General features: G+C 37.9%; 1 protein-coding gene across 6 annotated transcripts in view; it reads right to left on the bottom strand.

The window, feature by feature from the left end:
* LOC104598222 (Rhodanese/Cell cycle control phosphatase superfamily protein) overlaps positions 1–12,744 on the bottom strand; it is a 63,101-nt gene extending 50,357 nt beyond the window's left edge. For 3 of the 6 annotated variants that reach the window (XM_010260148.3, XM_010260147.3, XM_019197959.2), the window contains exons 1-5: positions 12,046–12,744; positions 4,792–5,847; positions 4,052–4,152; positions 3,813–3,927; positions 3,397–3,474 (exon numbers count right to left, since the gene is read on the bottom strand). In XM_010260148.3, coding sequence (XP_010258450.1) covers positions 3,397–3,474; positions 3,813–3,927; positions 4,052–4,152; positions 4,792–5,847; positions 12,046–12,090 — 1,395 coding nt within the window. In that variant the 5' untranslated portion in view covers positions 12,091–12,744. The remainder of the gene's footprint in view (positions 1–3,396; positions 3,475–3,812; positions 3,928–4,051; positions 4,153–4,791; positions 5,848–12,045) is intronic. The other 3 variants (XM_010260153.3, XM_010260151.3, XM_010260149.3) reach the window with 3 other exon arrangements.
* Between the last annotated feature and the right edge of the window lie 309 nt (positions 12,745–13,053).

Raw genomic sequence — 13,053 nt, 5'->3', positions numbered from 1 at the left:
GAAACACTGGATTAACCCAAGAGGCATACAACGATGTTGATTATGCAGGCTTTCCCATGGATAGGCGGTCCACTACAGGTTACTATACGTTCCTTGGAGGAAATCTTGTGACATGGAGGAGTAAGAAGCAGAATGTGGTAGCTAGATCAAGTGCGGAGGCAGAATTCAGGGCAATGGCTCAGGGAGTATGTGAATTACTATGGCTCAAGATAATTTTGGAAGACCTAAAGATTAGATGGGAAGGTCCAATAAGATTATTCTGTGACAACAAGTCAGCTATTAACATTGCTCACAATCCCGTCCAACATGACAGGACAAAGCACATTGAGATAGATAGGCATTTCATAAAGGAAAAGCTGGATAGCGGATTAATTTGCACTCCATACGTCTCAACGAATGGTCAACTGGCAGATGTGCTGACAAAAGGGCTTTGCAGTGTGGCATTCCAAGGACTTATCTCCAAGCTGGGAATGAAAGATGCATATTCACTAGCTTGAGGGGGAGTGTTGGAAAGTAGAAGATTGACTCTCTGATTGATTCTCCATAATTTTAGGTCCATCAGTTTAGGAAACTTAATTTCCTATAATCATGGGATATCCTAGAATCATGGGATATTAATTGAAGAATCCCACTGATATAGAAATTAGTTTTTTAGGAGGGGGAATGTTGGAAAACGTGGGGCTATTGGTGCAGATCTATATTTGGTAGTTGTGTAAAAATAGAATTGTATATATTCCTAGGATTGTGGAAGGATTGATTTAGAAAGTTTTTCTTTCTATTCTTGTACTTTCTATTTTTTTCTTCTTTCTATTTATTGCAGCAGCTTACTGTATAAATATGCCGATTGGCAATAGAATGAAATACATTAGTATTCTACCATTCCAAAACAATTTCCATTAATCCTGTCTTCCATGAATGTATTATACATATTGAGGCCAATTGTCACTTTATCAGAGACCAATTCCTTGCAGGCCATATCACTCTTCCTCACATACAGTGTTTTAAAAGCGCAAGGCGCAAGAGCCAATTTGTGCCCGAGGCACAAGGCACAAGGCACAAGGCGAGGTGTGCACCTTTTTGAAGCAAGGTGCAAAAATCCAAAAAAAAAAGCTAAAAAATCAAAAAATCAAAAAAAATATTAAACATAATATTAATAAAATATATAAACTTAAATTTTAATAAATGTTTTAAAAAACTTATTATATAAATTTAAAATACATAAACATAACATGTAAAGCATATTCAATTGAGAATTTAAAAATAAAATCAAGCATATAAAACATTTTCAAGCATGTAAAACCCACAATCTCTTTTTGTTCCTCAATTGCATTACTTCAAGTAGCTAATGTGATGTAAAACATATTACATTCCTGATTCCATGAGTCGACTTTGTGCCACGCCCCTCAAGGCAAGCCCAAACAAGTCCATGTTAAGGTCTTAAATTCTTAATTCTCATATAAAAAATAATGATTTTATAATTTTAATTGCTTTCTAAGAAGATATTTTATTAGGATGAATGAATAAACAATATTAGAAAATCATTATTTTTTATATGAGAATTAAGAATTTAAGACCCTAACATGGAATTGTTTGGGCTTGCCTTGAGGGGCATGGCATGGGGGTCCGGGGGCGGATCCCCCAACCCAGCTGCTAGGTTCAAAAAAAGCATCAAATATTCAAAAGGTGCACGCCTAGGCTGAAGCGCAAGGCGTATGCCTAAGGCGCACCAGGTGTGCACCTTTTGAAAGGGCTACGCCTAGGACCTAGGCGAGGCGCATACCCTAAAATGCGCCTCACTTGTGTGCCTAGGCGCACCTTTTAAATCACTACTCACATATCATCCGGACTACAGATGGTAGACCTCTTCATTAAGGCTATGATAGAAGGCAAACATGCCTTTCTAAGTCACAAACTAATGCCCACTTCCCAGCATCAGTTTGAGGGGGAGTACAAAGAAACTAAGGGTTAATCTTGTCTTTTTATCCCTAGGTAATATTGTTGCATCATATGTGTTATGTACTTGATCATTTTTGCACATATTCTTGTAATCTTTGATTAAGGACAGAACTGTCCTTTTACATTCATTAATATATATTTCATTTTATGGATGAGGTTAACACTTAGACACACCCACACAAACACTAGTGCATGTTTTTCCAAATTGTTCATTGTCATGGACATGATATGTCATACAAGGCTAATAGTCACCTACAGGTCAAAAGGCTATACAAATGCTGATTAGGCTAATTCAATGATTGATATTCTAGTACCAAGTATTGTACTTTTCTGCAAGGTAACCTAGTTGCTTGGAAAAGTAAGAGTGTAGTTGCAAGTAGTATTAAAGCTGAGTATAAAGCTATGGCCCATATTGTGTGTGAATTCATTTGGTTGCATAGTTCAAGATATTGGATATTCTGTATCAACATCTATGACACTATAGTATAACAATCAAGCTGCTACCCATATTGCATTGAACCCAGTTTCTCATGTGACAACCAACCTATAGAAGTTGATTGTCATTTAATGAGAGAGAACGTGCTTCATGGAGTCATTACTATTTTCTTTGTGAACACTAAGAACCAATTGGTTGATATATTCTTTAAGGATTTAAGTTAGGGAAAAGTTCATTACATTTATAACAAGGCGGGATAGTACAACAATATATACTCCAGCTTGAGGGGGAATATTATGGAGCATTAGGAGAAAGAGTATAAATGTAATTCTGTCCTACACTGTTAAGAGCATAACAGTAATATCCACAAAGGTTTAAGAGGTTATATGTGGATATGTGGTCTCCAAGATCTATCAAATAAATATTTTCATCTTGTCCAGTTCTGAATGAGAATAAAAAAGCTAAAATAGTTTGGTCTTGTGTGCCATTTGCAGTTTGTTGGATGTTTGGAAAGAGAGGAATAGAGATTATTTGAAGACAAGTCAAGAAGCAAAGAACAGCTGTGCCAAGTTATTGGGAAGAGAATCTTGGATTGGATCTTGATCCACCCAGATTTTTTGGGTGCATCAAGAGATTCATTTGGGATTAGTTTTTGGTCATCATTGGAATTGGATTGGGGGGATTGATGTATTATATCTTTTTTCTTCTCGGGATTGTCTTTTGTTCTTTCGGGGGGGTTAATTTCTCTTCACCTCTTCTCAGTACTCTGTTCTGATTTAATGATTTTTTTTTTTACTTCAAAAAAAGAGATGTAAATTTCATCAATCAATTTCTTTAGTTTCTCCTCTTTTTTTTACGGTTCTACTTTTTTGTTTTCTCTAATATTCATTGGATTGCATGTCAAAACAATAAGCATACGTCTTTCCCTTAAAAATAAAAATAATTAAATAAAGAGTCTACTCAGCATGAAATTACATAATAGCATGAAGTTACTACCAACCAACCTCAGGTAAAGTAACACTTGCATATCTAAACCGAGCTCTTCGCCGAAGATCAGGAACACCATCTCTCTCCCTCAAATCCTTCACAAGGATTAGATATCATCAACAAAAGTCAATGGCTTTTGAAACTTGACTAACAATGCATCCATTAATATTTCCTTAGTGAAACTTTTTCCTACACTTAAAAGTAAAATAAGGCTATATTTACAGACATCAAAATTAACCATAATAGTTCTACAACCATATTCTATAATAAAAGAAGGAAATATTAAAAAAGTAAATAATGATAATAATAATAATAATAATAAAACAGCAACTGTTGTAAACAATTCAGTAGTTCTAAGCCATATATCATATTAGAATTTCATAATAGATCAATTCCAGAAAAGAAAAGGCTAGTGAAATTTACAGTCTCTTGCCTCAGGCCGGACATCAATAAGTACAGCATTCTCTTCCCCCGTCAAGAGCTCCAAAGTCAACTTAGGAGACAAATCTCCAGAATAACCACCATAGTTAAATAACCAATAAGAAACCCTGCAAAAATCTAACACAATATAGATTCTCATGGGAAAAAAAAGAACACAAAAGGAATGGCTTGTTTCCACAGAATCCTACTAAAAAATAAATCTTTAAGAAGAGAACCAGTAGACAAACATACCCTAATGTGGCTGAAGTACCAAGGAAAAGAAAAAATGGAAGAATAGGATCACTTGGGTCCAGCCCAAGATTTCTTTCCAAGCCCTCAATGGCAACATAGACCTGATTCAAACATACTTACGCAGTGAATCTTCTTTGGATTGCTAGAAAATTCATGAATATCAACAATTTACATTCTATAGACATGCATATATATACTTCAGAAGATATATCCATAAGTATTCTGGTAAATGAATACATATAATAGGACATTACCATATCTGTAAAATACAGGGTTACCAGTCTCTATGGTGCATATGAGATTGGATCCACCATAAGGTCTCCATTCACCAACTAAATAGCCAAATAAATTGTAAATAAATGAAATCCAATCATCTTATCTTAACCATACAAAAGATAATGCATGGAACTTTTTCCCAACCATTAAGAAAAAATTTGCAGATTCATATGGTTAGCCAACCAAAAAAGTTTTTCTTTTTTCTTTTTCCTTTTTTTTGTGGGACAGTTGATTGGGGCCATTCAACTTCAATGAGCCAATGTATAGGCCAGAGTCAATAGCATTACCTACTAGTAGAGTTTTGGAATAATATTTCGTGCATATTATTAAATTGAAAGTAACGAAAATACCCTTCATAGAAAACTAATTACATAAGAAGTCTTTAAAAAAACAAGGGAACAATATCACAATAAACTTATTGACAGAAAATTAAGACAATGATATAGAAGACAAGAATAATAAACCTGCTTAAAAGCAGTCCCAGCAGGCCTCAGGACGACTGCAGCTTTCTCTTCAGATAAATTTAGGACATCCAGGACTTCTGGAGGAAGCAAATCCTTGGCAACTCCATAAGAATAAACAACAAAGTCTGCCCCTCTGGTTAAATAGTCATCCACAGTGACAATTGTTTGTCTAAGGATGTCAATAGCAACAACACCCACCCTAGTTGTAGTTTCCTTCAAGTCACCTGAGAAGACCATCAATCTATTAGTAGCTGATTCTCCTGTCTGATCAACAGAAGAGACCACATTATTGATAGCATTGTCAACAGCTCCAGTAGCAGTCTTAGCAGTATCTGTTAGAAATGATTGAATTGCATCGAGTGTGTTTTTCAGGGCAAGTTCACCCTTATTTACCGATGCATCTATGGATGCATTAAACCCAGATAAAATATCTTCAACTTTTGATTTCATATTGGATAATGTATCTGCCTCATTTGGAGAATTAAAAACCAAGGTTGGATTCTCTGGCATGGTACCAACTGTACCATCAGCTGTTGATATGGTTTCAGGAGCATTAGATCCTGATAATACACCTGCACTTTGACTAAATTTGTCTGGAAGGATCAACAGACTTTCACTTTCTGGTACAGGTAGGCTTGAACTTTCCAATCCTGATGGTGGATCTATACTTTGCATAAACTGGTCAGGAAGGTTCAACAAACTGTCTTTTTCTGGGGCGGTTACACTTGAACTTTCTACATAATTCAGATCCTCCCTGCCTATGGAGTATGTCTCATTAACTGCTCCCACTGAATAACTCCAATTATTTGAAAGGCCAACATCATTGTCATATAATTCATTTGAGCAAGGAGGGATGTTAAAGAACTCAGTCGAATCTCGATGTCCTGACCATTCATTTACATGGGAACAGAGAGAATTTGAAGTTTGCAGTTTAAAGGAAACTTCTTGAGGATAATGTTCATGAGGTGTACCCAAAAGAACCTTGTCTTCAAAAATATATCTGACTTCAGGAGATTTCCAGGATGAGAAGGGTCTCAGCCCTGCATGGTAATAAATCTGCTGGATCCAAAATGTAAAACTAAGTTGTTAAACTATACATGGAAATAGAGATCAAAAGCTTGTGAAACATAAGGACAATTCTATCAAGAAAAAGGTACAAAAATGAAGAAAAGAAGCTTAATTAATGTCCCTTGCTTTTAGTATGTTATTGTTTAGTCATTTTTAATGCTAAAGTTGTTATCATGTAGTCTCTCATCAATAACTGGTTAATTTATTAAATGAATAAAAGACTGAAGTATATAAATGTTTGGTAAGCAACTCTCAGGAGTGAGCTAGAAACTTCTACCCACCCCTGGTTGCTAATCTTTTAATTACAAGTTACAAACCTTCACCTTGGCAAGTTAACCCCCAAGTATCGATACTTTGAACCACAGTTGTCAAGGCGACGCCTAGGCAACAAGGCACCCTTTGAGGCTCGCCTCACCTAATCGCCTAACAGTTTTCTACTTCCTACTATAAAATACTTTTTTATTCACTCTTTTTTGAGATTATAATTATAAAATAAACATTATTAAACTAAAATAATCATTTTGTGTGTTTACTACTAATTTCTTTTTATTTTTTTCTTACTTATTAGGGTTTAATCAACACAAACATTGCTAAATGCTGTATTGAACCCTCAAAGACTTAAAAACCTGAACCAATAAGTAAGGAAGAACTAAAAATTTTATCTAATCAGCACATTTTCCACTTCCATAGATTCTTCTTCTACTTCTACTACTACTGCTACTACCAATACTTTTTATTTTCTTCTTTTCCTATAATAAAAATAAGGGTTCAGCCCCTATATTTTTTTAATTCTATTTTCCTTCTTCCTTTTCTTCTCATGAATATGTTGATTTTCTATACTTTAATATGAAATTTATACTTTTCTTATGAAAATCATGAATAATTATTAAAGAAATATGGTTATGGTACCTAGGGAACTACCCTAGGATCTATGTTTTTAACATAAACAATCCATCGCCTAGGCAACTAAGCGCCCCCCCCCAGTCACCTAGCCTCACCTTGGCACCTTGAAAACTATGCTTTGAACCTTGGGCAGATCTGTTTACTAAGTGTCTCAGTCGCATGAGAGTGGACTACCTATATTAACAAGCTAGGATTATATAAGCTTGAGGGGGAATGTCAAGTAGCACGAGAACAGGGACGTCTACATCTTTTTCTCATGTTTTATGTGTCTGAAGATAGGGATTCTATATGTTTAATATATACTCCTACTTGTAGTGGCTGACTCGGTTAGAGAAACTAAATTTTCTCCCATTGGATCACATTCAAACTTTTTGATAAAATAGTTTTGATAAGTAAATCAGTCTAAGTAAAAGAAACTCATAACCTACAATAAGTTACTTTTCAATGAGTAACTTACAATAAACTTATTGGCAAACTAAGTGCCTCCCTAGTGAATCATTAACTACAGAGAGGTGCTTATGAAATTAAGTGTTGAATCCAGAATGAGAGTGCAAGATCTATGCTTTCCTAATATCTATAAAAATTAAAAAGACATAAATATAAAGTTAGGTTGATGCCAAACCAATTTAGGATGATGGAGGAAGAAACGAAATCCCTCTTGGTGGCAATAGAAAACAGATGGCTAGTAGAGAAGGGGAAGAAGAACAGGAGGAAATCAAAAGAGCTCTTGAGATTTGCTTGGAGCCTAAATGAAAATGCAAGGAGTGCAAGCCGGAGTAATAAAGCTTCACAAAGATAGTTCAGATGGAAAGTCTAAAATTAATATCGTGGAACATCCGGGACCTTGACTCTGGTAGAAGAAGAATAGTGCTAGGTGGTTTCTTGAGAGACAAGGTTGGCAACCTAACTGTAGGAGACTAAGCTTCAGAAGTTGAGGCACAATGTGATTTGAAGTGTGTGGGGGTCTGAGCCTTGTGACTGGCAGACTGTGCCAGCTGAAAACATAGCAGGGGGATTTGCTCTAAGCTGGAATAGCAGGGTGTTTAAGTTGGTGGACAAGGTGGTGGGTCTATTCTCAATCTTAGCAAAGCTTTTGTGGCAGTAGAACAATGTATCCATTGTGGTGACAGGGGTGTATGGGTCGGTTGTCTCTTCTCTAAAAGATGCTTTTTGGGAGGAACTGAACCATGTAAGGAGGAAATGGGATGGCCCTTAGGCTATTGGTGGGGATTTTAATGCAATCTTGAGACAGGAGGATATGATGAGGTGCAGGGGCACAAACAGGGGAATGCAGATGTCTGTGGATTTCATCCAAAGGTAGGAACTACATGATTTACCTTTGAGTGGAGCAAAGTACACTTGGATCAACAACTAGGAGGCTCCCTCTCTGGTAAGGTTAGATAGGTTTCATTATCTCAACAGATTGGGATGAGCTCTTCCCAAATACTTCTCAGGAAGCTTTGCCGAGAGTCTTGTCTGATCACATTACACTATAGTTGACGACTGGAGTTCCAAGGAAGAAGGCTCACCCCTTCCGGCTAGAACACTGTTGGCTGGAATCGAAGGAGATCAAAACGAAAATAAAATCCTAGTTGGCTGAGGTTTCTTTTGAGGGGTAAGCTAGTCACATCTTGAGCAAGAAGTTACAATGGCTGAAAGGAAATATCAACAATGGCAGAGGGATAGGGTGTCAAAAGATGAAAACAGGAGAGCTGAATGCTTGAAAATTATAACTGAGATTGATTCAGAGGAAGGTGGGTATCTTAGGGGAGGCAAGGAGAGTAGAAAGACTTAAGGCTAAGAAAGACTATGATTCTCTATTATCAGGAGGAGGTGAAATGGAAGCAGAGATCCAGGGCTTTATGGTTGAAATCAGGTGACAATAACACCACCTTTTTCACAAGTTTGCAAATGTGAAGAGGAAGAATTACATCAAGAGGCTGCAAGTAGGAGAATCTGTAGTGGATCAAGAAAAGGAGATTGAGGAAGCCATTGTTAAATTTTATGAGCAGCTTTATAGTGAACCGTGTAAGGTCAGACCAACTTTGGGTGGACTCCACTTTGAGAATCTAATTGAACACCAAGTTGCTAAGTTGGAAAAACCCTTTTCAGAGGAGGAGGTGAAGAGAGCATTAGATGAGATGGAGGGGGACAAAGCTCCAGGTCCTGATGGCTTTAAAATTCTCTTCTATAGAAAATTCTGGGATGTTCTAAAGCTTGATCTGTTGTGAGTTTTGGAGGCGTTTCGTCATTCTGCAGCCCTTGAGAGAAGCTTGAATGCTTCCCTCATTTCCTTAATCCCCAAGAAGAGTGGCGTTGTGGAAATGAAGGACTTTAGGCTGATTAGGGCCCCGTTTGGCGTGTCTTTCCATGTGGTCTTTCGGCTGCTTACAAGCTGGGAAGACCGAAAATCGGTCTATTCCCGTTTGGCACGCGGAAGATCTCGCCGCCAAAAGATGGGGCGCCGAAAAGATGCAGGAAGCCCATTTTGGGCTGATTTCGGGAAGCTCCAAATGAAGCTTCCCGCGACTTCCGCATTTTAATCTCGCGCGGAAAGACCCAAAACGATGCACGGAAAGATGCGCGTCTGCCAAACAGTCTTCGGGCTGCCCAGATCTTATGTCAAAAGCTCAATGCGTCTATTGACTGTCAGAGCTACGAGAAGATCTTCTCAAAAAGACTTGCCAAACGAGCCCTAGTTTAATGAAGTGTGTACAAGATCTTGGCTAAAATTTTGGCTTCATGGTTAAGGTGTATCATGATTCCCACATATTCATCTATCAGGGGGCATTTGTGCATAGCAAACACATTCAGGATGGGGTGTTAATTGCAAATGAGTTAATTGATTCAAGGAGAAGCGGCAGGAAAGTTTTGGTGTGCAAAATTGACTTAGAAAAGGCCTATGACCATGTCAATTAGGCCTTTCTAGACTATATGTTGGCTAGAATGCATTTTGGCATTAAGTCAAAAACAATGGTACAGAAATTCCTCTTCTTCAATTTGCAGACAACACACTATTCTTTTGTGATGCCTCGTCAGTTCAGGTAATTAATTTAAAGTTCTTGCTGTACTGGTTTGAGGTGGTGTCTGGCTCAAAAGTGAATCTGGCCAAGAGTGAGTTAATGGAAGTCGGGGAAGTTGAGAATGTGGCTGAGTTAGCAGGGCTACTGGGTTATAAAGTGGGGCACCCCCTCCCCCCCCCCCCCCCCCCCCCCCCCCCCCCTCTAAGTACTTGGGCCTGCCCCTTGAGGCCAAGAGCACTTCAAAAGCCTTGCAAACTCCAATTTTAGAGAAGATTGATTTGAAGTTAGTTTCCTAGAAGGCCATGTATCTGTCTAAGGATGGGAAGGTAACTCTAATTAAAAGTGTGCTAGCAAGCCTCCCAGCTTATTACATGTCTATTCTAATCCCATCTGAGGTAGCTGATGAGAGACTATCTGTGGAGTGGTTGGAAGGACTCTGCCGGTAATCATTTGGTGAGCTAGGATCAGGTCTGCAAACCTGTGCCTTTTGGAGGACTGGGGTTAAGGAAGGTCGAACTGTTTAACAAAGCTCTCTTGGCCAGTTCTTTAGAGATTCGCAATGGAGCCAAACAATTTGTGGAGGAAGGTTATTGCTGAGAAATATGGCTTGTGTAGCAATGGTTGGGGTGCAGAAATGTCCCTTTCTTCCTACGGCTGCAGCTTGTGGAAGGGCAAATGAAAAGCTTTCAGTAGTTTTAGTGAGGGGCTGCTTTTCAAAGTCGGGGATGGGAGAAAGGTGAGATTCTGGTTGGACTCTTGGTGTGGTGATTTTGCTTTAAAAGACAGATTTCGCTCTTTGTTTAACAATGGCGGATAACAAACTGGCTTGGGTGGCAGACTGCTATGAGGTGAATGGTAGATCAATTTGCTGGAGCCCTTCCTTTAGTAGGAATTTGAATGATTGGGAGATTAACCAAATTTTTTATCTGTAAGCTCTACTGCAGAATCAACATATGGATGTGCAGATTTAGGACTCTAGACTTTGGAAGTGGACTTCTACAAGGGTTTTCACAGTCAAGTCTTTTTACAAGGGTCTAGTTGGAGCTTCAAGGAACCCTTTTCCCAGCAAGGCCATTTGGGGTTCAGCTGCACCTTCTAAGGTGAAATTCTTCACTTGGGTGGCTGTTCTAGAGAAGTGTTTGACTAAGGAAATGCTCTTGAGGAAGGGGTACCCTATCCAAGACAGATTATGTGTGTTTTGCAGCAGGGAGGATGACTCAGTAAGCATTTGTTCTTGCATGGAAGCTTCAGCTCAACTGTGTGGAGTCACTTTTCAAGGGCTCTTAATTTGCATTGGTGCTTTCCCTTCTCAGTCAAGGACCTTTTGCAAGAATGGGGCATGCAGGACCTGTCAAGGAAAGGGAGAGTTTGTTGGTCAGCAGTTCCTCTAGCAGTCTTGTGGGTCATCTGGTCAAAAAGAAACTTGAGGATTTCCAAACAGAAAGCATCACCAGAATCTGTGGTGATTAATAGGGCTGTGGAGAACTTGAGGAGTTGGTTATCCATACATACTGTATTTAAAAATGATACTTTCTCTTCTTTTTTTGGATGTAGATTTTTTTGGGGGGCTTAAAGTTTCTTTTTGGTACATAATCTCATGTACCTCTTAATACTAATGAAACTATACTTTACCTGTTCAAAAAAGATAATGTGCTAATAATACACATTAATTTGGTGATATGAGTATCAAAGAAACCCACTGATAAGTAAAAAAGAAAAAAAAAAAAGAAAAATAATCGCATTCCTCCGACCATAAAATTTTTCCTATTGTGCTTTTACGATTAAATTATAGAACATATTGGCAAACGTTAAATTTTTGTCATTTCATTTCTAGGATATCCTTGTGCTTTTACTGATTAGTTGCAGGTTGGATCATATAAAATTTTTCCAGAATTTGTTAAAATCAATTTTTTAACAACATTGTGAGGAATGGTAACCCGTAGTTTTCTGTGACAAGTACACATACATAATCTAGTTAAACAGCACCATCACTAACTCATTAAATATCAATATTAACAACTTGAGTGAATCACAAGTCACCTATTTTGTTTGCGTGTTACAGATGATCCTAAAACTAAATTTCTTGTGAAAAGAACGACAATAAATTAAAAATAATAATAATAATCAACTTGGGAAAAAATAAAGGTGATTCTGAGCTACAGAGGATTTCAACATAGCAATATAGTTGTAAAATAAACTACGTAGTATAAAATCAAAGGACAGCTCATAATCCGAAACCTGGGTTTAACAAAGCTCTCACCTGTGAATAAGAACACGATTGGGTGGCCGAGCAAACAGGTAACATTGTCAAATCAGCTAAACCAATCCAAGACCTCACCAGTCACCACATTGTCAACATCCACTAAGAAACGACTCAGTGAATACAAAATTCAATCAAACAGCATCTTAAAATCAACTTTTAAGTGGAAAAACACGAACCCGTATTTGAAATTTAGGAAGAAAACGGTCGAATTCTACGGGAACTCAGAATAAACGAAGACACCCAAAACAATTCACGCCATTTCAAGCTATTTTCCAGCTGGGTTTCTGAAATTCAAACTCCTGTAATAGGAAAATCACCATCTTGATAGGAAACTTGGGATTCTATCCCTCCAAAACCAGGTTCAAAGCTGGCTCCAACTCGCAGAACACAGAAATCTGGAACTGGTGTTAGATATAATCATATAAAATCAAATAAGACTGCGCAAGTGAGAGAGAGAGAGAGAGAGAGAGAGAGAGAGGATATGATTCGGAGAATCGTGTGGCTTGTCGAAGCCGTTCGCGAATTGCGAGATCTCCTTGGCCCGTCCTCTTTGCCTCTCGTTTTTCTGCCGGGATAATTTTTGTATTATCTAATTTCTATCCATCTTTCTTTCAGAAAAATTCCGACTGCAATGAAACCCAATTACATATGGACACGCGTCCGAACTTGCTACATTTAATGGCTGTATTAATATCTATACCAATAATAACGCCCTACGTCAAGTATATATCCCCACAGAATCAGAATCTTCATTTCCTCGCACCCGCACATTGAAACCATCTTGCCATGAATGACAACATACAAATACAGCAAGATATTCGGGATGTGTGGCTGCAATTTTCGTCGTAAAATTAAGGTTTTGTGTTTTTCCGGGCCTTAAATAAGGACGCAAGAACGAGAAAAATTTTTGCCCTGAACTGGAAACGGGGCAAGGATGGAATTTACATATAATTCTCGGAACCTGCCCCAAATTCTATGATAAATTTGTAAAATATCGTTAGATTA

The sequence above is a fragment of the Nelumbo nucifera genome, chromosome 7, assembly GCF_055504915.1.
Source record: "Nelumbo nucifera cultivar China Antique chromosome 7, China Antique-T2T, whole genome shotgun sequence".
Classification (NCBI taxonomy): Eukaryota; Viridiplantae; Streptophyta; class Magnoliopsida; order Proteales; family Nelumbonaceae; genus Nelumbo; species Nelumbo nucifera.
This window is presented reverse-complemented; position numbering and strand designations above follow the sequence as displayed.